The sequence below is a fragment of the Staurois parvus genome, unplaced genomic scaffold, assembly GCF_062004578.1.
Source record: "Staurois parvus isolate SC_StPar_1 unplaced genomic scaffold, SC_StPar_1.0 ptg001037l, whole genome shotgun sequence".
Taxonomy (NCBI): domain Eukaryota; kingdom Metazoa; phylum Chordata; class Amphibia; order Anura; family Ranidae; genus Staurois; species Staurois parvus.
Window position 1 is genome coordinate 682,665 of NW_028318833.1, and position 27,465 is coordinate 710,129.

General features: G+C 43.0%; 1 protein-coding gene across 1 annotated transcript in view; it reads right to left on the bottom strand.

Annotated features, from left to right (window-relative positions):
* Nucleotides 1–2,048: 2,048 nt before the first annotated feature.
* Nucleotides 2,049–27,465, bottom strand: part of LOC149441005 (guanylate-binding protein 5-like) — a 40,587-nt gene continuing 15,170 nt past the window's right edge. The window contains exons 7-13 of the mRNA XM_089657869.1: nucleotides 26,009–26,286; nucleotides 25,719–25,931; nucleotides 21,149–21,230; nucleotides 17,548–17,856; nucleotides 13,936–14,062; nucleotides 8,211–8,284; nucleotides 2,049–4,292 (exon numbers count right to left, since the gene is read on the bottom strand). Coding sequence (XP_089513995.1) covers nucleotides 4,009–4,292; nucleotides 8,211–8,284; nucleotides 13,936–14,062; nucleotides 17,548–17,856; nucleotides 21,149–21,230; nucleotides 25,719–25,931; nucleotides 26,009–26,286 — 1,367 coding nt within the window. The 3' untranslated portion in view covers nucleotides 2,049–4,008. The remainder of the gene's footprint in view (nucleotides 4,293–8,210; nucleotides 8,285–13,935; nucleotides 14,063–17,547; nucleotides 17,857–21,148; nucleotides 21,231–25,718; nucleotides 25,932–26,008; nucleotides 26,287–27,465) is intronic.

Below are 27,465 nucleotides of genomic sequence, written 5' to 3' on the forward strand. Positions count from 1 at the left end.
GAAAGTTGGTCTTATTTAGCTCCACTTTTACATTTTGTGCATTGAATACAACACAACGTAAAAGTGGCACATTTTAGGACTACCTGAATTTGGTGCACAAGTCGCTGTCAGAACCAAAAGTGTTGCAAATGCTTCATGAATTTGGCACAATACATTAACAGGAGGAATTAACACCAGAAAAGTAGCTTGGCAGCTTTATTGAATTCCCCCCTATGTGTTTTTATTTACTTTAACCGCTTTCCTACCCTGCTATAGCCGAATGATGGCTACACTGTGGTTGTCTGGTTCTGGGAGGGCGTCGTATGATGTCCATCCAGAACGCGCCCTCCCCTGCATACGCCACCTGCAGCGCACATCCGGGGCTGTCTGTGATCGCTGTATCACGTAATCAGCTGTGTCCAATCACCATGAGTTATCCATCCGCCCCTGCTCTCAGTTGTGTCACAAAAAAAGGAAGTGGGGCAAGTTAGCCTCAGCAGTGAATAAAGCTGAGATATGGAAAAGGATGCTCTCCATGTCCATGAGTGTTCAGAAATAGTGGTGGGCTGCTTGGGCACCAATGTTGTGGATAGGAGAAAGGAGAGTCATGTTTCTATCTCTCCCCTGGTGGGTAAGTAGAGAGGAAGGAAAGGGATGGTGAGTATAAGTAGTGAGCAGGTGGAATTAAGTGAAATGCAAGGGCATAGCACAGGTCTACTTTAAAATAATCAAGGGGTCAGCTTGTGTCTGCAGTGTAATTACCACAAGGCAAACACTGCCCCCAGAAGAAGGGAAGGAAGGAGGAACACACACGGCATGATGACCAGGTGGGATCCGAGAGGGGCTGTCAGCTGCTTGATGTTGTATGCAGAGCCCGACTCTCATTCCTGGGAATGTCCAGAGCTGTGAAGGTAAGTGTCTTCTCTCTCTCGACAGGGGGGGTGGCCAGTGTATGGGGGGCGGTGGTAGTGGAAAGCTCTCTCGGGTGGGGGAGCAGGAGTGTTATTGGCCAAAGTCAGGCTCTCTGTGAGGGGGGGGGGGTGTTGGTCGGTGCCGGGCTCCTTTCCGCAGAAGGTGGGGGGTGTTAAGCGGCCAATTTTTGTGTTGCCCAGGGCAGCACAGAACATAGATACACCACTGCTGCAGAGTAATATAAAGCATCATCTGTTCCAATGGATCCATCATCATAACCAAGGCTCTCTGTACCATAACTGGGGGATCTCTGCTGCCATCTGACTTTAATATTTACATTCCTTGACTAATGAGAGCTTCCCTCTGCATCTACTAATATGGACAGTATCATTCAGGGGCGGACTGACAACTCATGGGGCCCCCGGGCAATAGGGGATCATGGGGCCCCTGTGTCCTTGCCCAAACTCAAAGAAGCCTATGAAAAAGGTACCAGGGGCATCTCATGGGGCCCCCTACTGACCCCGGGCCCTCAGGCAGTGCCAGAGTTTCCAAATGGTCAGTCTGCCCCTGGTACCATTGCAGCGGAAAGATACATAATTGAGAAAGTACCAGTACCCGGACCAGAAGCCACAACCTCTGCCCCCTTAGCTTTCCTACTCGTTATTCATACTTAGGATAATTAGGTAAACTGCATCTGTGGGGACTGTGCAGGAACCCCAGTGGGATGAGAAACACACATATCTGATATCTTCTATGTTAGGATCTGGCTGCATATGAAATCCCTTACTTAAATGTTCAGACATACATTGTAATTCTTCATCATACAGGGAGTCGGTGAAATCCGTGATGTTAATTCATCCTCTGTTGTTGGTGTGATACAGAATCCCAAATGTGCACTGAGAGACGTCGTCAAGAATTGTTGCCTCCCATTATTGGAGATGTAGTGAGGACAGTAGACACTATGCTCTGAAAGGGCTCACAATTCAGCTGGCTCAGCCATTTGCAGTCATCCTCTGGTGACCTTGAAAAGATCCCAATCGTGTGAGATACCACTAAATAATGAAAGACGTTATAACAATATGAAGAAAACAACTGCTAGACCCCTAGACAGTATAAAAAAGGACTTTATAGGCACTACTTTATGAGACCACACTTCATTTCATTCAAAAATATATATTTTATTCTATAGAAATGTAAAACAATGAGAATACATTGAAACAATTCATACATTTAAAAACAGGGGAGACTGGGAAAAGAATCCCCTAAGATACACAACCTCCTCTTATCAGTAAGTTGTGTACCCACATAGACTGGTTTTTTGCTTGCCCAGCTTCAATGGTCAACGCGTTTCACATATAGTTTCCTCAGAACGGTATAATAGAGGAGGTAGAATATTATTAGTATAGAGAAATGACATACATTAGTACATATATCACCAAACGATAAGGAACCGTACAATGGAAAAAAAATTGCATATATACATAGGCTCCCATTAATAGGGCGTACTGCAGAATGACCCAAATGCAAGGTCTGACAGGCGAACATAGGGGAACCTAAAAGGACCACTTCTCTGAGGGGCACATTTGCAATGATACAGCGATCACCAATGGGCTGTAGAAAGATAATTAGATTAGATCTATCTTTCTCTTCATAAGTTGTTTCAAAGAGACTGGTGCATATACTGTGGATCCCTACATACTGTAGCTTGGCTTCACATCGGCGTCTTCTAATTGTAACAGTCCTCACAGGGAACGTCACACCTTCTTTCATCTTCCCGGAGCTGATTGTTGGCTGAGTCCGCGCCATTTTGGCTATTCTTCTATCCATTCGAATGGTAGTTTTTTGCTTTTTCCCTATGGATCTGTACAATTATCCTGACTGTATATCAAACCCGCAGGATTCGTCTTGAACCCATGGTAGCTGTGAATCCAAACCTCATCCCTAATAGTGATAAATCAGATTATTTTCCTGTACTTCTTGATAATTGCAGTTTTTATTATAAATATAGTTTTCATAGTGAATATAATTATTATCATGATCATTATAAAATGTAATGTTACAAAAATATAGTGCATAATAATATACTGTTATAAGTAAATACAGAGCTCAAAAAAATGAAAGGAACACTTTGAAAACCCATCAGATCTCAATGGGGAAAAAAATTTCCTACTGGCTATCCGGTGCATTTTTGATGCATTTTGCTATGTTCCAATACAGTTCTGTGCAGAAAAAAATGCCACACTGGTTCCGGTGCACTTCCTGATGTACACAGGGTGTCCCGACCAGGGACAGACTGACCATTTGGAAACTTGGGCACTGCCCAAGGGCCCAGGGTCAGTAGGGGGCCCCATGAGATGCCCCTGGTACCTTTTTCATAGGCTTTTTTTGAGTTTGGGCAAGGACACAGGGGCCCCATGATCCCCAATTGCCTGGGGGCCCCATGAGTTGTCAGTCCGCCCCTGGTCCCGACTCCATTCTCCCATCTTCCAGTCTAGATGAGAATGGCAGAGCCTGCTAAAGGAGCGAACTAAGGACATATAAGTCTGAAGTTTTTAGCCATCTTTAAACACTTTTAATAAACCGTCTTTATACACATACTGCACTTAGGTGGCGCCTCCTGTTCTTCCCTTACTGTCATCCCTACAGAGCTGGTCACACTCTGCGGATGGCTGCCACCTTTGCCTCTTTGTATTTTTGGTATCTTGGAATTCTAGGACTTATAAGAACTTTGTAAGAGCAATTAGGACTTCTAAGGACTCCCTTATGTATTGTTTGCATTAAGATTGGTCCTGGTTAAGCACCAGATCATGCTGTTCTCAAAGTCAGAAGATGACCATGTTGTCAGGACAGACTGGGACTACGTAGGTAAGTATGTCAATGCGTACGGTGGCATTTGAAAGATAAAGTTCACTGTCCAAGCAGTAAGCCCAGAACATCTAGTCTACCCCCCACCCCCACTCACAATGACCCCACAAGAGAAAGCTGCCACTGCCAATTCAAAAGAAAAAATGAAAAGCACGTGTGATGTCACTGGACTGAAGACGTCTCGAAAACATTTCAGTCCAGAGAATTTTAAGGATGCCAAGGCTGCTCCGAGGAGATGAGGCGAGTTGTGTTTCAGAAGTTGTTACGACAAATGTCATTGGCCTCCTTCACCAGGAAGCTCATCCATTCATACCGCTGAGTATGAAACGCGTCACTCTCCTGCAGGTGGAAGTTTACAGCCTTCAAGATGTTTTTAAAAAAACGCAGCAATTGGAGATGCTTGTGCCTGTCCTTGATATGGTCGGAGATAATGTAATTTTCTATTGGATAGATGTTCTCTATCCCCATCTGGGCAAACGTGGGTCTGAGTCCGGAGTCCTTTCTACCCTTGGTCAGCACAACGAAGGGCTGGATACCTGGAGAGATGTACATCATCGCTATGTTAGTCCTATATTTCTATATTGATCAATAATTTCATCAATATCATTTCAATAGAAATAGATTGAATACATTCTTAAAGTGATAGAAATAAACATTCCCAATTCCTTTAACCCCTTGTCAACCGGGCACTTTCACCCCCTTCCTGCCCAGGCCAATTTTCAGCTTTCAGTTCTGACGCATTTTGAATGACAATTGCGCGGTCATGTGACACGGTGAAATGTTTAGCATTTTTTTCACACAAATAGAGCTTTCTTTTGGTTATATTTAATCGCCACGGGGGGGGGGGGTCATTTTTTGCACTGTAAACAAAATAATAGCAAAAAATGTGAGAAAAAAAAAGGTTTTCTTTGTCTCTATTGTACAGATATATTTTCTCCTTCACTGATGAGCGTTGATGAGGCTGTACTGATAGGCAGCATTGATGGGCACTGATAGGCTGCGCTAATGAGGCAGCACTGGTGAGAATTGATGAGGAGGCACTGATGATGCTGCACTGATAGGCAGCACTGATAGGCGGCACTGACTGGCGGCACTGACTGACAGCACTGACTGGTGGTACTGATAGTCGGAACTGCTGGCTGGTACTGCTGGGTGGCACTGATGGGCACTGATGGGTGACACTGCTGTGTGGCACTGCTGGGCACTGATAGGCGCCATTACTGAGCACTTTTGAGGCTGCACTGATTATCATTATAGATGCCCTGTGACACTTGCCGGTTATCGGCAGTACTTTCCTTACGCTGTTTTTGCTTTGTGATCAGCTGTGTCATTGGACAGAAAGTGTTGCACCAGAGCTGACATTTACAATTTTTTTTTACATTTTACAAAACCAATATAGCAGACCTCTAAGTCTGTATGGTTTTATTTTTTTCATTTTTTAATAACTATCATTTTTGCTGTAGCACATCGTACAGCAGGAATAAAAAGTCTCCACCAAAATTCATACCAAACCCTTGAGTTTGGTATGAATTGTTAGAAGGTACCCCATACAAAAAATAAAAATAAATTTGCACGGTCCCTCAAGAAATCCATACCAGACCTTTAAAGGATAAGTTCACCTTTGGGAACATGTTACGTGTTTCCTCGTACTGCTTGTCAGATTTGAAAACAGCGTGGCTGTGCGGGGCTCCACCCACATGACCACGCCATTCATTCCCAGGATTCTGTGAATGAATGAACTGCAAGTCCCAACAGCCTTAGCAGCTGTCAGTTTGTAGTTTTCAATAAACGACCAGGGTGCTGTGGGGCGCTGTGATAGTTCATTGAATCTTCCTGTCAGAATATCTGCTTGACAGCACACCCCATACATCCCATATGCCCCGTACATCCTGTAGATCCCGTACATCCCATACACCCTGTACATCCCATACACCCCGTACATCCCGTACATCCCATACATCCCATACACCCCGTACATCCTGTAGATCCCGTACATCCCATACACCCTGTACATCCCATACACCCCGTACATCCCGTACATCCCATACATCCCATACACCCCGTACATCCTGTAGATCCCGTACATCCCATACACCCTGTACATCCCATACACCCTGTACATCCCATACATCCCGTACATCCCATACACCCTGTACATCCTGTAGATCCCGTACATCCCATACACCCTGTACATCCCATACATCCCGTACATCCCATACATCCCATACACCCTGTACATCCCATACATCCCATACACCCCATACATCCCATACACCCCGTACATCCCGTACATCCCATACACCCTGTACATCCTGTAGATCCCGTACATCCCATACACCCTGTACATCCCATACATCCCATACATCCCATACACCCTGTACATCCCATACATCCCATACACCCTGTACATCCCATACACCCCATACATCCCGTACATCCCATACACCCTGTACATTCCATACATCCCATACACCCTGTACATCCCTTACACCTTGTACATCCTATACACCCCATACATCCCGTACACCCCATACATCCCGTACATTCCATACATCCCGTACATCCCATACACCCTGTACATCCCATACATCCCATACACCCCATACATCCCTTACACCCCATACATCCCGTACATTCCATACATCCCGTACATCCCATACACCCTGTACATCCCATACCCGTACATCCCATACACCCTGTACATCCTGTAGATCCCGTACATCCCATACACCCTGTACATCCCATACATCCCGTACATCCCATACATCCCATACATCCCATACACCCTGTACATCCCATACATCCCATACACCCCATACATCCCATACACCCTGTACATCCCGTACATCCCATACACCCTGTACATCCTGTAGATCCCGTACATCCCATACACCCTGTACATCCCATACATCCCGTACATCCCATACATCCCATACATCCCATACACCCTGTACATCCCATACATCCCATACACCCTGTACATCCCATACACCCTGTACATTCCATACATCCCATACACCCTGTACATCCCTTACACCTTGTACATCCTATACACCCCATACACCCCATACATCCCATACATTCCATACACCCTGTACATCCCATACATCCTGTACATCCCGTACACCCTGTCCATTCCCTACACCCAGTACATCTCATACACCCAGTTCATCCCATACACCCAGTTTATCCCGTACATCCTGTACACCCCATACATCCTGTACACCCTGTCCATTCCATACACCCAGTACATTCCGTACACCCAGTACATCTGGTACACCCCATGTTACCAATCACTCATTGTGTTCATTCAGGAGAGGATGGGGCTGATAAATATGACATATTTACTTGACCCTTTCCCCACTGTCCATCCTGAAGGATTGTATTGTGTGCTTGCAGCTGCCAGCATGAAGGAGAGGAAGGAAGCCAACAGTACCGCGTGGGTGGGGGCACACAGGAGGACCTGGGCAGCAGGGAGAAACATATGGTGCAGAGTGAGGGTGATCAGTGCGGTGGTGGTGCAAGTACTGGAACCAATCCCCTGTATGGCTCTCTCTGAAGCAGCTGAAAGCCGGAGGCAGAGGAGAAGAAGCCAGTTTCGAGCTGCTGATCACCCTCCCTGCTCAAATTTGATTCACCCAGCTGCCTGGGCCTTGTACAGGAGGCCTGGTGGTACCCCCTTATCCACAGCCCTGCATTCTGTGCACCCCGTACATCCCTTACACCCGGTACATCCTGATCTACTGGTCACTAATGCAATGCTTTCCAGGCTCCTGTAGACAAAAATAATAGATGCAATTTTGTACCTGCAAAAAAATGTGCATTTATTATTTTTGTCCAAAAGATGAACTTATCCTTTAATCTTAGCATGCAGCCTGCATGGTCAGGAAAGGGGGTAGATGAGTGTGCGCTCCCCTCTTTCTTGAACCACACCAGGTCACATGCCCTCAACATTGGGAAAGTTCCCCCTGGCAAAGAACCTTGTCCCCAAGTCCACAAAGGCAAGGGTTTCTCCCTGGCTGGTGGTTGTAGAAGTCTGCGGGTGGGGGCTTATCGGACAATGCAAACGTCTAACAAAATGTATTTGCCATGAATTCAGAGTCAATGATCTGTCCTTTAATTAGCAGGATGGGACAATAGTGTACTCTCTCTTATAAGCTGAAAACAGAAATAGCCTAAGTAGATAAGCCGGCCCCATGATAGCCGCAGAGAAGAAGTCTCAGGCTCTGGGTTGAAGTAGAAGAGAGACAACTGCTTCCACACAGAAAACAAAGGTTCTTTGCAGCATTCTGGCAGAGGATAGGATTTTCCACTCAGGCTGTGGCTGCTTTCTAAAGAAAATCAGCATTATGCCAAAAACACAGTAGGCTCCAATATATCACTTTAGCTGACTTTATAGATTTTCTTTTTCTTTAATCACAATTACTGTTACAGCAGATTTAGTGCTCACTTACCAGTAAGTTCATGAGCCTTTTTTAAGAATGTTTTGAAGGAGCTGGATTCAACATCACTTAGGTTATGTTCTGAGCTACAGAGGAAAAGCAAAAGTTAGTTTAGATTACTTCAAGAGCTCAAAAATATAAATATAAAAAACATTAAAATATTCCAGTTATTTTTAAATAATAACCAAGTGTGCAGGATGCAGGGGATGTGTCCTGGACAGCAAGTATAAGGTGAACATTTGTACGCAGTTTGTATAGAAGTGATCCTGAGCTATATCTAATAGATGCCAACATCCCTAAAGTACAAAATTGTATAGGAGAAACAACCCCCCTAGATGGGACTTTAAAGGCATCACCAAACATGAGTAAAAATTGCATCAATCTTTATTGAACATAAATGAATATTAGCCGTAAAACAGTGAACAGGCGGTGATTTACAAATAAGTACAATAGTACCATACAGAATTGTGTCAACATAACAGAGTTCCGAAATAGCATCCAATGCGTTTCAGAGTACATCTACTCCTTCTTCAGGGCCGAGACTCTGTGCATGAAACATATGGCCTCTAAAGACTGAAACATATATACAGTCATACAGTAATCCTATTGACAATTGTAGACAATTTTGTGGCATAAATCTCAGAAATACAATACTCACAGCATATTATAATGGAGACCAAAGAATATCAATAATCAAGTTTCTGCCATATTGCAAACATTTGGTAATAGCCAAGTCTGTATATCCTCCCCAGACCGCATCCGGGCAAGCACCAACCGGGCCAGGGCCCCCCAGGAGAGCACTGAAGCCACACCAATAGCCACAGAGGCGAGCTATATGCAAAGAATAACAAAAGTAACTATCAAGTAGCCAAAAAGAAAAGAGTATCATAACATCTTTGTCATATGTAAAAAGGGTATAGTGACTATTGGATCTAGTAAGACACCCACCACTGATAAGGCAGATGCAGATTCTATTATAGCCACTATTCTCAAAAGGTTAGGGAAACAAGTCAGATCCATACACAGTGAGATCATCCAATGTCATAAGCCACAGCTCATTCAAAAAACCTTAAAAAGAGTATCAAAACAAAGGGAAAAAAGCCCAAAGAGGTATATAGCCATATAATCATATACTGAGCCCCATATGGAGCCGTGTAACAAAGCAAAGAAGAAAAGCAACATTAGTTTACCTAAATGGAGAACCAACGGCAAGACCGCAAGGAGTTATGTCCGGCTTGTCACCCGAATATAGAGAAGAGAGAGTGAGGTCAGGGAGAGTGGTGACAAGCCGGACATAACTCCTTGCGGTCTTGCCGTTGGTTCTCCATTTAGGTAAACTAATGTTGCTTTTCTTCTTTGCTTTGTTACACGGCTCCATATGGGGCTCAGTATATGATTATATGGCTATATACCTCTTTGTGATCTCGATATGGGCTTTTTTCCCTTTGTTTTGATACTCTTTTTACATTTTTTTGAATGAGCTGTGGCTTATGACATTGGATGATCTCACTGTGTATGGATCTGACTTGTTTCACTAACCTTTTGAGAATAGTGGCTATAATAGAATCTGCATCTGCCTTATCAGTGGTGGGTGTCTTACTAGATCCAATAGTCACTATACCCTTTTTACATATGACAAAGATGTTATGATACTCTTTTCTTTTTGGCTACTTGATAGTTACTTTTGTTATTCTTTGCATATAGCTCGCCTTTGTTGCTATCGGTGTGGTCTCAGTGCTATCTTGGGGGGCCTTGGCCCGGTTGGTGCTTGCCCGGATGCGGTCTGGGGAGGATATACAGACTTGGCTATTACCAAATGTTTGCAATATGGCGGAAACTTGATTATTGATATTCTTTTGTTTGGTCTCCATAATAATATGCTGTGAGTATTGTATTTCTGAGATATATGCAACAACATTGTCTACAATTGTCAATAGGATTACTGTATGACCAGGGGCAGACTGACAACTCATGGGGCCCCCAGGCAATAGGGGATCATGGGGCCCCTGTGTCCTTGCCCAAACTCAAAAAAGCCTATGAAAAAGGTACCAGGGCCATCTCAAGGGGCCCCCTACTTCCCCCGGGCCCTCGGGCAGAGCCCAAGTTTCCAAATGGTCAGTCCGCCCCTGTGTATGACTGTAATATATATGTTTCAGTCTTTAGAGGCCATATGTTTCATGCACAGAGTCTCAGCCCTGAAGAAGGAGTAGATGTACTCTGAAACGTGTTGGTGGCTATTTAGGAACGCTGTTATGTCGACACAATTCTGTATGGGAGTATTGTACTTATTTGTAAATCACCGCCTTTTCACTGTTTTATGGTTAATATTCATCTATGTTCAATAAAGATTGATGCAATTTTGTAGACACAATGCTGTATGGTACTATTGTACCTGATTAGTCATTGTGATGCCTGCTCCCCGTGTGTGCTCTCTGTGTACATTGTATACATTGTATCTCTCTGTAGCCTTGCTAAGAGAAAAAGAAATTGTGTGTGTGTGTGAAAAAAAAAAAAATAATAATAATAATAACACAAATAAATAAATAAAAATACCTAGATCAAGGTTTGATCTAGGTCAGTGCCAGGGTTAGTGTTTGGGTCAAGGTCAGGGTCAAAGGTCAGTCATTTTTTTAATATATATATTTTTAAAATAGTGTCAGTGTATTTTAGATAGGATTAAAAAAAAAACAAAATGTGCACTTTTGTTTCTAGGCCATACTACAGGTACAAACAACAACTAACATAAAAACATGTGGTATTGCTGCGATCCTCGGGAGCAGGAACATTTATTTTGGGTTGTTCTTTGGTGGTAGGTTATGGTAGTAGCAAGAAATATACAGCTAATTTTTTTCTTTTTAGATTTTTTTTTTACTATTTTGGGCCAGTTTTCCTTTGACAATAAAAAAAGAAAATCAGGAGATATCCAATACTTTTCACCACCACAGGAAAGCCCAATTTGTCCTGAAATAAAACCAAGGTATAATCCACCTGGATGTACAAAGTAGTTGCGATGATGTGTAAAGTTTTACTAACGTATGTCAAAGTTGCAAAATTGAGCTTCGGCATTAAGATTTGTTTTACCCCTCAGGCACAAAGGGGTTAAAGAAAAATTTTGAGTAGCATAGTTTGTCGCAATTTTGCAGATGCATGCAATTTTGAGAACTGACACACGTGGCATCTATTTACTCAACAAAATCTAACCTTTTAACAAAAAATGGAGATTATATTGTGTTTCTGTTCAGTAAATCTTTTATGTTTTTTTGCACAAAAAATAGTTTTGATAAAGAGTTTTTGCAAATATTCCGCAACATAAAAATTTGCAACTACTGTTTTATTCTGTAGGATCCCTGCTTACAAAAATCTATGTTTTAGGGGTTATATATAGTCTCTAGGCCAAAAAAACATGTGTCTTAGCAGGTGTTTAAAAAAATGGTCTGGCACCAAAAAACATAAAATCTACTGACGTTTTATTGTATAGGATCCTTGCTTTCAGAAATATAAAATGTTATGGGGATTATAAGTATTCTTCAGACCAAAATGTGAGTAAAAGAAAAGAAAAAACGATTTAAATAGTTGCCGACCGCAGATAGCCGAATGACGGCTTCACTGCGGCCGGCCAGTTCTGGGTGGACGTCATATGACGTCCCCCCAGAACGCGCTCTCCTGCGCGCCCCAGGGGGCGCGCACCCGGCGATCTCCGTGATCGCTGTGTCCTACGGACACAGCTGATCACGTGATGTGGTAAAAGGCCAATCATACCGGCCTTTTACCACGTGATCCGCGGTGTCCAATGAACGCTGATCACAGGGAAATGCAAGTGCCGGTTCTCGGCTGCACTTTCCTCACGCTGTCAGATCGTGAGGAAAGTACTGCCGAGAACCAGCAGTTGTCAGAGCGGGGATCGGCACCGATCATCAGGGCACTGATGTTCAGTGCCCTGATGATCGGTGCCCAGCAGTGCCACCCACAAGTTCCGCCCACCTGTGCCCAGCAGTGCGCCCACTAGCTCCGCCCACCTGTGCCCAGCAGTGCACCCACCTGTGCCCAGCAGTGCACCCACCTGTGCCACTCTGCAGTGTCACACACCTGTGCCCAGAAGTGCCACCTACCTGTGCCCAGCAGTGCCCCCCACCTGTGCCCACCCACCTGTGCCCACCAGTGCCACCCACCTGTGCCCACCAGTGCCACCCACCTGTGCCCACCCACCAGTGCTGCCCACCAGTGCCACCCACCAGTGCAGCCCAGCAGTGCTGCCAGTCAGTGCCACCAGTCAGTGCCCAGCGGTTGTGCCAGTCAGTGCTGCCAGTCAGTGCCCAGCAGTGATGCCAGTCAGTGCCATCTATCAGTACCCATCATCAGTGTCACCTATCAGTGCCGCCTATCAGTGCTGCATATTAGTGCCGCCTATCTGTGACACCTCATTAGTGCTGCCTATCAGTGCCGCCTATCCGTGCCACCTCATTAGTACTGCCTATCAGTGCCCTTTAGTGCTGCCTATCAGTGCCCATCAGTGCCGCCTATCAGTGCCCATCAGTGCTGCCTCATCAACGCACATCAGTGAAGGAGAAAAAATACCTGTTTGAAAAATTTTATAATAGAAACAAAGAAACTTTTTTTTTTCAACTTTTTTGCACTTTTTTAATTTATAGCGCAAAAAGTAAAGCGCCCAGTGGCGATTAAATACCACCAAAAGAAAGCTCTATTTGTGAGAAAAAAATTATCAAAATTTCATATGGTTACAATGTTGCATGACAGCGCAATTGTCAATCAAAGTGCGGCAGCGCTGAAAGCTGAAAATTGGCCTGGTAAGGAAAGGGGTATAAGTGCCTGGTAGGCAAGTGGTTAAAAATGGTCTGGTAGTGATACAGGTTAAAATGGTCCAAACACTGGCCATTTTACAGTACTGTATTCTCTGTAGTATCTCCATTCTTGAGTAAAACAACTGCGAGTGCTTTTTGTCTCTAGTATATTTTGTTAAATTTTTCTTCATTAAAAATGTCCTGGTGCTGGCCAATTGTGTTATCTACAATCCCTTTATCTCTAGGACGTTTTTTTGTATAAAAAAAAAAACTGAAATTAATCAGATTTCTTGTGAAAGAAAAACATAATAATCAGTCAAGTATATGATGCCAATCTATGCTGTCATTGGGACTGTCTATGGAAATCTTACTGGTTTGTTAGACCACATGCAGCTTTAAGGCATCCACCAAGTATGTTGTTAAAAATATTTGTGTATTATCTTCAAAGCCACATGAAAACACTGTCCTCACTCTGAACAGCATTTTGCTAAAAAAAAATTATTTTGCAGTGGTACTTACTAACAGGGGCGGACTGACCATTTGGAAACTCGGGCACTGCCCGAGGACCCGTGGTCAGTAGGGGGCCCCATGAGATGCCCCTGGTACCTTTTTCATAGGTTTTTTTGAGTTTGGGCAAGGACACAGGGGCCCCATGATCCCCTATTGCCCAGGGGCCCCATGAGTTGTCAGTCCGCCACTGCTTACTAACGAACTTTACCAAGTTTTGCCCCTCCCAAAACTTCAGTAGGATTCGCCTCTAAATTTGTATGTTCGGGTTTGCCAAATTTTGCGAAAGATTCGCCAAGACCCTTGGCAAAGCAAACCCGGGCAGATTTGCTGATCACTAGTTCTAATATAACAAAGAATTTAAAACATTGACATTTACATTAAAATATAATTCATACTTCACTGATCAGATTCACAAGCTATAAAGTTACCTGCACACAAAGACGGGAACAATCAAGTCAGGAAGTTTATTTTCCTTCAATTTTAGTATTAGGCCATCGTTTCGTTCTTGAAAGCTTTTATTCCACACCACCTTCTCATTAAAAGGTGCAAAATTACCTTTTAAAATATAATTATTATTATTATAAAAAATTATAATTGCAGTGTTTCGTCATTTCTTTCCCAAGCATAGTTTTCACTGTAAACTAACATTATTTAAAATGAATGCTTGAATCGGCTAAATGTTAGGATCTCATGGTAACCCACCTGCCCCCTTCATTCCTTCTCCCTGCCTCCCACCAATTTTCACATTTGATGCTATATGCTAATATCTCATAAATGTGCAGCGCTAAAAAATATATGTAGTCTCATTAATACGTGTTAGTCCATAGTAGAGTGATGAATACAAGAACTGGTAATGACTTCGGACTTCAGTGGCATGCCAAGGAAATATAGTAAAAATACGCACTCACCAGATGCGGATTTCTATATACGCAAAATAATGTAACCAGAGGTCCTCCGCTCAGGATGGAATGGATGGGTTGTGCCGTAATAGCTGAGCTGATGTCTCCCTAGGTACGTATGAACAGGATCCAACCAAAGGCCTCCTTAATGGATGGATGGACGCTTGTCTGCCAGTAATGGAACAGCTCACTCCTTTGGGGTAATCTCACTTGAACCACTGCTACCGTATCATCCAGGTGGGCTCTATAAATGAATCTCAGCTCACTGGTCCTATTTTATTGTTTTATGATGCTATGTGCTGTTTGATTGTCAGAACCCTTAGAACTATCCAGTATCTCCAGCTATAGGTGAGCATGTGACCCGCCTCTTTCTCCCAGAGTGCAGTACTTGATTGGCTCCTCACCAAGATCACACTGACTAAGCACAGGATTTTTTTTTCCATATACAGTATGTTCCAGATCAGTTACTGGGAAGATATTTAAGCCAGTGCACTAAGATGATACCTTTCAACTAGCATTTTTACAAGGAGAGGTCAGCAAAGTCAACCCCATATTATATATATTGCGGGACCCCTAGAAACAGGGCTTTGACAGCAATAGGCTTCCTTTATAAACCACAGGTTAAAAAAAAGACTAAAATATTGTTTAACATCTCTTTAAAAGTATATTAAAAAACACTCAAAACACTAAAGCCCAATAAAAACACTCAAAACACTCATTTAAAGCCCAATAAACATAAATCATGCTTTTGATACATTTATTCATTTTGCGTTGGCAATTTTTTTGGCAGAACTGATGCCGATCAGTAAAAAAGTGGACATTTTTGCAAAAAAATAGAAAGTGAAATGGTGCTACAGAAATATTTACAGAAAAAAGAAAATACACAAAATAAAAAATAGTAACAACAGCAAATAAAATGGGATCAAGAATAAAAAAAAGTTCAATGCAACGTAAAATAAGAGTCCAATGCAATGTGAAATTAAGTATTAGAACCATTAGTTCTCAGGATGTGTTTTTTTTTTTATATGAGTATCCACGCAGGACCCCACCAACCTGAACAACTTAAGACCCATCTCCCTGCTCCTGTTTACCTCTAAACTCTTAGATCTCTTAGTCTACAATCATGTATAAAGAAACAAACAGAGGGCGCACAAGCCTAGTGCATTACCTTCTAAAAATTAGATTTATTGAATACAAAGTTGTATACTCACAAAGAAATAAAATCAAAGGCACATCACGAGAATGACAGCATGGTCCAATCTCCCTAAATCGTAGCTAGTAGGGGACTGTAGACCTCCAAAAGACTGACGTGTTTCGGGGCTGAACCTCATCCTTCAGATCATGCTGTAATTCTTGTGATGTGTCTTGGGTTTTTTTGTTTGTGAGTATACAACTTTTTATTCAATAAATCTCATTTTAGAAGGTAATGCACTAGGCCTGTGCATCCTCTGTTTTTTTTCTTTATCCACAGTTCCACTCTATGTGGGGTCACTGACATTGTGGAGCCCATCGTCCGGCGCAGGAGTTACAGCATTTCTTTGCTTTTTCTTTTATATCATGCATAGTCTACAATCGCCTGAGCTCCTACCTCACTGACAACAACCTTCTTGACCCTTTACAGTCTGGCTTTTGCTCACTACACTCCACTGAAACTGCCCTACTAAAACTCACTAATGATTTACTAACAGCTAAAACCAATGGCCACTACTTCGTACTCTTGACCTCTCTGCGGTTTTTGATACGGTTGACCATCCACTCCTCCTCAAAAAACTCCACTCTCTTGACCTCCGAGACTCTGCTCTCTCCTGGTTCTCCTCCTACCTATCACAGTGCTTCTTCAGCATTACCTATAACTCTGGCTTCTCCTCTCCACTTCCTCTTTCTGTAGGGGTCCCTCAAGGTTCTGTCCTTGCACCCCTTCTCTTCTCCATCTACACCTCCTCCCTTGGTCTCTTGATAAACTCCCAAGGCTTTAAGTACCATCTCTATGCTGATGACACACAAATCTATCTTTCTACTCCTCACCTCACCCCTTCAGTCTCCTCTTCACCTCACCCCTTCAGTCTCCTCCTCACCCCTTCAGTCTCCTCTCACAATACTAACCTACTAAGCGACATATTGGCATGGATGTCACTCCACTTCCTCAAACTCAATCTTTCTAAAACTGAGCTCTTAGTATTCCCTCCAGCCAGTGCCCCCTCCCCTGTCTTCTCCATGAAGATCAATAACACAACCATCAGTCCCTCCCCTCATGCCAGGGTACTCGGTGTAATCCTAGATTCCCATCTGTCCTTTCAGCCCCAAATCCAATCGCTGTCCAAATCTTGTAGACTTCACCTCCGCAACATCTCCAACATACGCCCGTTTCTAACCTCAGAAACCACTAAGCAACTTATTCACTCCCTTGTTATCTCTCGCCTTGACTATTGTAACTCCCTCCTCATTGGCCTATCTCATCGCAGGCTATCCCCTCTTCAATCTATCATGAATGCTGCTGCCAAACTCATCCACCTTACTAACCGTTCTGTATCTGCCACCCCTCTCTGTCAATCCCTCCACTGGCTTCCCATTGCCCAATGAATAAAATTCAAAACAATAACATATAAAGCCATTTATAACTCTGCCCCAAATTACATCACCAATCTTGTCTCTAAATATCACCCAAACCGTACTCTCCGCTCCTCGCACGACCTCCTCTGGAACTCTCTACCTCAATCTATCTGACTATCGCCTGCTCTGCTCACATTTAGGACGATCTCTGAAAACTTATCTCTACAGGGAAGCCTATCCTGTCTTCAGCTAATAACAGAATCTTCTCTTCCTCCTACCAGTCCATCCCCCACAGTTATTACCTTTTGTACCACTAGCCCCGACCCCCTCCTAGATTGTAAGCTCCAAGTAGCAGGGCCCTCCTTTCCCTCTTGTATTGAACTGTATTGTTCCTGTATTGTCTCCCGTTATATTGTAAAGCGCTGAGAAAACTGCTATATAAATCCTGTATAATAATAATAATAATCCAGGGATATTATGTACACAGAAATTGTAGTACACAAATCATGATTATGCAATTCCATGATGTGCATTTAGTGCATATGAGAATATCTGTTCTGAAATGTTAATGTTTGTATAGAATCAACTTACATAATTGTGCATAGATTTCCCAAGCTTCTGGACCCCCCAACTTTTCAAAGCCACGATTATCCACAATAGAGATTGTGTTGGTGAGTTTGTATGCTTTCCTCTCCATGGTCTTCCCACCATAAAATACTCCTTCTCCTGCCCAGTCCTGGAATTCGCCATTGCTAAATGCGTAGACACAGGAATTCACAAAGGAAGACTTTCCATGGCCAATGTAACCGAAGAGCTGGATAAGAAGATGGTTAAATTGGCCAGCGGGTAACTGGTAATTCTGAATATAATCTGATTGCTGGTCCAAATCCTCGGAATCTCCTTTTTTTAGAAAAAGAAAATTTGCCTTTACAAAACAGTTGAAATTTATTATGCATGTTTGCCTTAGGATAATGTATTTCCAGGGCTTTTTTTCTTAGAGAATAGGTGCAGGTCCCCCCGTTTCCAAGTCACCCCTTGTCTCCACCCACTACCCACCTCCGAGCACCATCCCTTGATTCCACCCCCTACCCATCTCCCAGTATTACCCCTTTCAGAGAATACAGAACAAAGTATCATTTTGTGTTGCTAAGTCATTATTAACAAATTCCATACAAAGAAAAGCTATGAAATAGATCCCCTGCAGTCAGCAACAATAAATACCTCAGAGCAACAATAGACCACCCAGCAACAATAGACCCCTGCCAGCAACAGCAGATTTCCCAGAAACCAGCATCAATAGACCACTTAGCAGCTAGTAATAATAGACCACTCCCTTAACAGTAGATCTCTTAGAGCAACAATCGGCCCACTATCAAAAATAAAAACCCCCAGCAACAATAGACCCCCCCCAGTGGCAAAACAAACCCAACAGCCAAGAACAATAGAACAATAGCATATAATCCAATTTTGTACCGCGCTCCAATATATTCTACCTCATGTGATATAGTGAATACCTGTGTATGCCACCAATAAACAAATAATTTCATCAAACAGTAATACTTAAATATATAATTTGTATAAATATAAGAGAAATTAAATATTCTATAAATGTGAAAAAACAAAAAATTAATATGAAAAAACAAAAAAATAAAGTGGGAATGATAGTTCTCCTCTATGTGAATTGAGATGGTATTATTCAGACTGGATTGTATTATGGATCTGTGTCCACTGCGTGAACCTCTCTCTCCTCAGCACAGCCTTCTCAGTAGAACTTTCTCCGCTGGCTGCTTGGCTTAATCTTGAACTCACGATCAAGTGATCATCCAGTACCAGGTTTTTCTCCTCACTGTGTATTTCCTGGAGGAGTACTTCTGGGTTTTCAGTTTACTGCTTGATGTGGACAATTCCCATTGGCTGACCAGTGGAGTGGTCCATGCAACTGTAGATCATCTGGATTTTCTGGGTTATGTTGCCTAAAATGTGCTTCATTTGGTGTGTCTTTTCCTTGTATTTTTTTTTTTTTTTTTTTTAAGACTGATGTAGCCATAAATTTCAACTTGTAGTACTTGATGTCCAAATAAATTGCACTTATGATTGGTGTTGCTTGCCAAGTGACTCTCCCTGTCATGGGCTTGTTCTGGGAACTGATTAACAATTGTTAATTGTTAATCAGTTCCCAGAACAAGCCCATGCAGTGGACACAGATCCATAATACAATCCAGTCTGAATAATACCATCTCAATTCACATAGAGGAGAACTATCATTCCCACTTTATTTTTTTGTTTTTTCATATTAATTTTTTGTTTTTTCACATTTATAGAATATTTAATTTCTCTTATATTTATACAAATTATATATTTAAGTATTACTGTTTGATGAAATTATTTGTTTATTGGTGGCATACACAGGTATTCACTATATCACATGAGGTAGAATATATTGGAGCGCGGTACAAAATTGGATTATATGCTAACATTTATACACCTAGAGAGGGTGTACTAAGTACCTTGCGATCTAATATTTTAAAAAAACTTTTTTAAGCATGCAATTAATTAATTTAATTAATTTCTTTATGCACGCAATCTATTGTTATTAGAGTTTGTACATAGTAAGAAAACCCCTAGTGGCTCACAAGCAGGGCTTTTTTTCTCAGAGGAAAGGTGGTGGAACTCCCCCACCCAAACCTGGCCACGCCCCCATCAAACCCTAGGACCACCCCTTTAGAGAACAGGAATGCAAGTAAAATTTGGGAGGGGCTTCCGATGACATCATTTCCCGTACATACCATATAAGGGAAATGATGTCATCGGACCCCCGGCTGCCTCTTGCATGATCTGCATGAAACACATGCATAGATATAAAATGACTAATGTACTGACACCAGAAACACATGCATAGATATAAAATGACTAATGTACTGACACCAGAAACACATGCATAGATATAAAATGAATACCGTACTGACACCAGAAACACACGCATAGATATAAAATCAGTACCGTACTGACACCAGAAACACATGCATAGATATAAAATGACTAATGTACTGACACCAGAAACACATGCATAGATATAAAATCAGTACCGTACTGACACCAGAAACACACGCATAGATATAAAATCAGTACCGTACTGACACCAGAAACACATGCATAGATATAAAATCAGTACCGTACTGACACCAGAAACACACGCATAGATATAAAATCAGTACCGTACTGACACCAGGAACACATGCATAGATATAAAATCATGGCAGGCCGTTTGTAAACGTCCAGCATAGATATAAAATCAGTCTAGCATGCATGTGTACCCTGTCTGGTAGATGTGCCTGCTCCTACAGGCTCCCCTAGGGTTGCCACCTTTTCCTCCAAAAAATACCGTCCATCACTGAATTTATCTTTCCTGTTCCTCATGCACAGGAGGGGCGCTCTCGATCGGCGCCGCTGAGCGCTGAGCAATTGCGTTCTGAAATAGTTTAGGTGGGCTCAGGTGGGTGAGGATAGTTTAGGTGGGCTCAGATAGTTTAGGTGGGCACAGGTGGTTGGGATAGTTTAGGTGGGCACAGGCTGGGGAGAGAGTAAAAATTTAGAGCAATACATGATACTGCAGTCAGTGACAGGGAGCCGAGCGCAGCTTACCTACTCCAAGCTGTACGGCCCCTGCGTCCACGCTGTCACTGCCGTTGATGTCGCCGCGCCGCCCCCGATGTTTACACGCCGGCGGGGGGGGGCGGTGAAGCGTGCATAGTGTCCTCGCCCATCGTCCGCGCCCCCGATGTTTACACGCTGGCGGTAGAGGGGGGGGGGGTGAAGCGTGCATGTCCCCGCTCACCGGCTGTGAGCAGCGGCAGTGACAGGTGCCGGGCACGCGCAAGCATGACATAAACAAGCCGCGTCCGGCACCTGTCACTTTCGCTGCTCTGCATAGCTTGTCAGCTCTGCAGAGGCAGTCGGTGAGCGGGGACAAGAAGAAAAAGGTGGCGGAACGCAGTACCGCCGCGTTCCGGCAGAAAGAAAGCCCTGCTCACAAGTAACTATCCAACTCAGCCAAGAACAATAGACCCTCCAGCACATCTCACCACTCCTTGCCATTATATACATTCAGTTCTGGAGGCGCCAGAACTGCGTTCCCGCTGAAAAAAAGCCCTGTGTATTTCTAGCATTGCAGAAACAAGGCAGGAAGACTTACCTAATAAAGCCTGGACAGTCTTTTGTATTGTGTTTCCTATGTCCTCTAAATAGTCTGAAAGCTTCTTCAGAAATTCCTGAGCCTGTAAAAATAAAATGTGTTGAAAATCATCAAGAGGTATTTTTATTTAAAATATACCAACCAAATGTAAAATATAAAAATGCGCTGTGGAGCGCTGAGGTAAAAGTGACGATGGCGTCTAAAAATGACGCACAAGGTACAATAGTGACATGTTGTAATAAGAAAAATGTCCAGTCTATAGAATAGGTGAAATTCCATGCTTCCAGTGAATATGGAAATGAGTAAATATTGCACTAACCAGAAAGCGCAATTATGAGTGCATTTGAGTACTTAGACCACTCCTGGTCATCACTATCCTAAGGGTATCCTCGGGGATCATCTGGTATATGTCTACACATCAGCTGATCGTCCGGCCGCTCCTCTCCAGATCTCCAGGGTAAGTCCAATCCAGATAAAATATGGACCAAAATGACACTTATGGAATCCACCTTAAATTGCTTGTGCAGGCAGTGCAGGTCTAGTCCCCCCTCTATGCAGCTCTGTAGGAAGCAGGGGCGGACTGACCATTTGGAAAATCGGCACTGCCCGAGGGCCCAGGGTCAGTAGGGGGCCCCATGAGATGCCCCTGGTACCTCTTTCATAGGCTTTTTTGAGTTTGGGCAAGGACACAGGGGCCCCATAATCCCCTATTGCCTGGGGGCCCCATGAGTTGTCAGTCTGCCCCTACTAGAAAGCAATAATACACAAGGCTCTCTGCTCCACAGCACATTTTTATATTTTACATTTGGTTGTTGTATTTGGTTGTTATATCAGTTATCATTTTATGTTATTCAGTAGCGCTGCATTACTATACTTTTATGTTTTATGAGGGTTGGAGTTTGACCTTAATGCTAGCTGCTTATTGCATTTTACCTAGCGCTCGTTTACCTATTACAACCAGGTATTTTTATTTCTTTATCTCTGTTTACCTTTAAACCCAATTACAATCTCAAAGCCACCTTAATTACTAACAGAATTGTAGAACTCGGACTTTATATCAATGTTTCAGTGTAAGTGTTGGCTACATACACAGCCGTGTGAACAGCTTTATCTGTGAAAATATGCGTCATTTGTCATTTGAAATCCAGACACCCCTGCCAGGCACTATACAAAGTCCTGAACATCTACTTTTCTCTACTGTAATTGAAGAATTACAGCTTGGTCAGGGCTGTGATTGGATAGTAAAGGAACTGCTGCTGATGAGGTCACCTTGTTGTTTTCCAATCAGAAAACCCAATTTGAAGCAAGTTTGATCGCAATAAAGCCAAGTTGGCTTAGGTTCTAGCGTAATAGCATTTTTTTTGTAGCGTTTTAGTAGCATTTAGAAGAATTTAGGAGCGTTAGCATTTTTAAAGTACATGTAAAAACTAAAAAGAAAAAGCTAGAAAAAAGCTATTAGTAGTGCTTTAGTAGTGTTTGGGGGGGGGGGGGTTCTACTAGAAAAAAGCTCCAAAAAACTCTACAAAATCAATTTGTTTCCTGCTTAAAAGCTCAAGTAGTGCGCATGGACACTATTTAGCTTCAAGGAGCTTAAAACAGTGCTAGTGTGCCTGGAGCCTTAGAGTGTTTCCCCCTTCGCTCTTGCTCTGAAAGGGGTTTACATGAGGATAGCAGAATGACAAAGACAGAGGCCATTTAATTATAGCAACTTTAAAGAATGCAATAGAAAATGTAGCGCTACTCCTTTAGGTACATACACACATATATATATAAAACAAATTAATTAGTGATGTGTAAACATCTTTCTGTTATCCCAAGCTGCAACATGAAGAGGACTGGCTCCATGTGTAGGGTAATGCAGTACCTCCACTCAGGGCTGCTGTTAGAAACCACGGGGCCCCATACAGCCAACCTGACAGGGACCCCTTAAAAAAAAACACAGTTTACTATGCTTCAGTTATGAATGAATACAGTGAGTGATCAACACTTAGCACTCAGTGTGTTCATTCAGGAAAGGAAAGGGCTGGTTAATGTGACATATTTATCGGACAGTTACCCCAATCTCCATCCTGAAGGATCCTATTGTGTGCTTGCAGCTGGAAGGAAAGGAGGGAAACCGGCACTGTGTGGGCCCAGGCAGCTGGGTGAATTAAATATGCACAGGGAGGGTGATTGGCATGGTGGGTCAGGGGGGGCAATTACTGGAACTGATCCCCTGTGTGACTCTCTCTGCAGCAGCTGAAAACCAGCAGGAGGGAGAGGAGAATAATCCAGCTTTCAGATGCTGCAGAGAGAGCCATACAGAGGATCGATTCCATTAATTGCCCCACACCACTGTGTCGATCACCCTCCCTGCCCACATCTGATTCACCCAGCTACCTGGGCCCCGTATTCTGTGAATATAAAATCACACGTGCCTCTCGTGTAGTGAAAAAAACCACAATATAACAATAAATAGAACAGTGCTCTCAAAGTCCAATAAATGCTGATATTGACCAAAGAATAAAAAATAAAAAACACTCGTGCTTCCAATAACTACTGATGGTGACCATAAATTGACAGGAACTCGTGTAGATATTTGGGTGCATGTGAATATGACAATCCGACCACCATCTGGATGAGCCTCTCACCTCATCACTTCGACCCTTGCGGATCAAAGCGCTTTACTGGATCCCCCTCACGGATCCTCCAAGATAGCTATCACTCCAAATGTTGCTCCTTGTCGCACCCAAATCTCTCAGAAATTAGTACTCCACCAATGGCTCCTCTCCAGGCAAGTTGCAGCATCAATCTGCCTGCTGCTGCCTCCAATCACAACGTCACGTGACCCCCCTTTAAAGAATGCATAACTGAATTGAGCTATTTTAAATTCCTCCAAAGCCTACACTTTAACAATTGTACAAAAGGCACGACAAGTATAAAAAGACAATTATTTCCATAAACATATCTATAATGGTGATTTTTTTTTTTGCTGAAGTAGGTTGTCTGGCTCAACCATGAATGACATGGCCACATGACTACCTAGAAGTACTACCTGGGCAGGGAAGTCATGGTAGAAATATGGTTCAAAGAAGGCCACAGGAGAATTAAACCGTGATAAAGCTGTAAACAGAGCACACTGGATTGTGCAGATTAAACCACCTTAAATAGAAATAAATTAAAATTGCACTTACATGTTAGTGGCTTGTTCCATGCATACCACAAAAACAGCTCATTCAGAGGAATACCATGTCCACCAGACAGATGCAATTGCACTCTTGTGTAGAAGTCAACAGCGGGGAAGACAGCAATCACACTGGAAAGTCTATGGTGGACACAGGAAGTCTTGAGGATTGAGACTGCAGAAATATCCCAAGCTGCAACATGAAGAGGACTGGCTCCATGTGTAGGGTAATGCAGTACCTCCACTCAGGGCTGCTGTTAGAAACCACGGGGCCCCATACAGCCAACCTGACAGGGACCCCTTAAAAAAAAACACAGTTTACTATGCTTCAGTTATGAATGAACACAGTGAGTGATCAACACTTAGCACTCAGTGTGTTCATTCAGGAAAGGAAAGGGCTGGTTAATGTGACATATTTATCGGACCGTTACCCCAATCTCCATCCTGAAGGATCCTATTGTGTGCTTGCAGCTGGAAGGAAAGGAGGGAAGCCGGCACTGTGTGGGCCCAGGCAGCTGGGTGAATTAAATATGCACAGGGAGGGTGCATACAGCCAACCTGACAGGGACCCCCTTAAAAAAAAACACAGTTTACTATGCTTCAGTTATGAATGAATACAGTGAGTGATCAACACTTAGCACTCAGTGTGTTCATTCAGGAAAGGAAAGGGCTGGTTAATGTGACATATTTATTGGACCGTTACCCCAATCTGCATCCTGAAGGATCCTATTGTGTGCTTGCAGCTGGAAGGAAAGGAGGGAAGCCGGCACTGTGTGGGCCCAGGCAGCTGGGTGAATTAAATATGCACAGGGAGGGTGATTGGCATGGTGGGTCAGGGGGGGCAATTACTGGAACTGATCCCCTGTATGACTCTCTCTGCAGCAGCTGAAAACCAGCAGGAGGGAGAGGAGAATAATCCAGCATTCAGATGCTGCAGAGAGAGCCATACAGAGGATCGATTCCATTAATTGCCCCACACCACCGTGTCGATCACCCTCCCTGCCCACATCCGATTCACCCAGCTGCCTGGGCCCCGTACTGAAGGACTGGTGGTACCCCCTTATCCACGGCCCTGCCTCCACTAAACTAACATATTTCTGGTGTCCTTGTCCCTTCATTGGAGTCTGTTTTTTATGATACGCATTGTAAGTGCAATTTTAATTTCTCAATAGTGGTTTAATCTGCACTGTATAGTGAACTCTTTTTCTCTTTCTTATCCTTACATGTATATTTGATCATTGGAAATATATACAGTGCCAGCAAGGATATACAGCTGCTTGGAACCAGTGTGGCAGGATACATTTGAAGATTGTATTGAGTAATATTCGCTTTAACCAATGTAACAAGGGGATACCAAAATATACTGAATCAGCAGAGGAAGAACATTGGAAGACCATTTAGGTTTACCTTAATGCCTTTGTCAGGTTGTTCATTATACACCCTTATTATAGTGTCCTTGTCCTTTACAAATTCAGCATATCCTCCAGAGAAATGGTATTTTTTTTCCTTGTGGGCCTGGTCTACATCACACTTGAGTTTCTTAAATAGATCTTCACACTTTTTCAGAGAGGAATCCTCACAAATCTTCCAGAGCTCCACTTTCTTTTCCTTTAGGTCCTTCTGCCAAAACAATTGCCAACACAAAATGAATAAATGTATCACATTTTTGGAAACATTACAACCCTCACATGAACTACCTCTAGCTGTTGAAGGTATTCCTTTTGACTCTTCTCTTGCGTGACGTAGCTCTCTTCAAACTCACGTAGAGCTTCTTCCAGTGAACTCTCATGCAGCCTTTGGAACTCCTCTTCAGTGTTGAATTGTTGAGCTTTCATTTTGTTTTCATATGACTTGGTAGATCTGCATACTGAGCTTAGATTCTCTTCCAGGGTCATTTTTGACATGGAACGCTCCAGGTGGGCGATATCACATTTAGTGACAGAATCAACATAGGACCTGAGAAGCTGTGCAAAATCTGAAAAACATTGAATAAGTCTGCCCATCTCCAGGAACTTTTGGTATTTTTTCAAGAAGTTCAGCATTAGGTAGTTCTAACATTGCGCACTGTGACTTGTCACAGTTAGAGTCCCTAAAGTAAAAAAAAAACTTTTTTCTGTTTTGGGTAGAGAAGGTGAGGATTAATGTTTGTATTGTTGACTGCAGCCCCATCAAGGAGATTCACCCTCTCTATTTCTCTTGGCAAATTTTAAACCTTCCCTACGCTATAATCAATCAGTCAATAAATCACTAAATAAAGCAAGTATCAGCTATAAATACATAAAGGGGAAATCCCCTGTACACAACCATAAAAAAAAATCTCACATTGTTTTTAACTGTTTCCTCCTCTATCCAAACTATATAAATCTCTACACTGAACATCCCAAAACGTCTACTTTTCAGTGACTCCCCCAAATGTTGTAATAGTTTTTGAGCCATAAAACAAAACAATTCCAGTCTTTAACAGTGCTGATTTGAAAACAAACTAATATTTAAAATGTGAGCATGACTATACCAGCAGCGCTACATTTTTTTAGACCACAGTGGTCATATTTTGCAGACTGGACTGTGGATCTTTTATGTTACACTGCAGGATGTTTCTCCAATGCATCTGGTTACTCTCTTTTTGTGATGGGAGGACTGGCTACACAGAAAAAAGTGTCCCAAGTGCAGGAGCTGCGGTGACTATTTTGTTGAGGAGTGCAGGAGCGACTGAAGGGTGGTAGCGCCCATATTGGAGGCAACCATGGACAATGCTAAAGTTGTCCTCAACATAGGGGATGGCCATTTTGAAAGGAATGAGAAATTTACTGGGAAGGATTGTGATTGACCACCTACCAAATCCAGAGGAGAAGTGGATTGCAAAGACTTATGGGAGATGTAGACCCTTCAAAGAGACAGGGACCTGTGGAGAAGAGGACCAAGACTACAGATCCCAGAGTGCCTGGAGGGCAGGGGAGATTAGTGAGAAGGAAATCATGCGTAAGAAGGACAGACATGTGGAGAGAGTGAAAAGGAGGACAGTTGCAGGGTGATCAGCTCTACCTAAGTTATCTGCTATTCTGCTGCTACAGGTCTCCGAGAGGAGAATCAGGAAGTACTGAGACTTGTATTTGCCCCAACCTGCTGCTGTGTGCTGACCAGGGGCAGACTGACC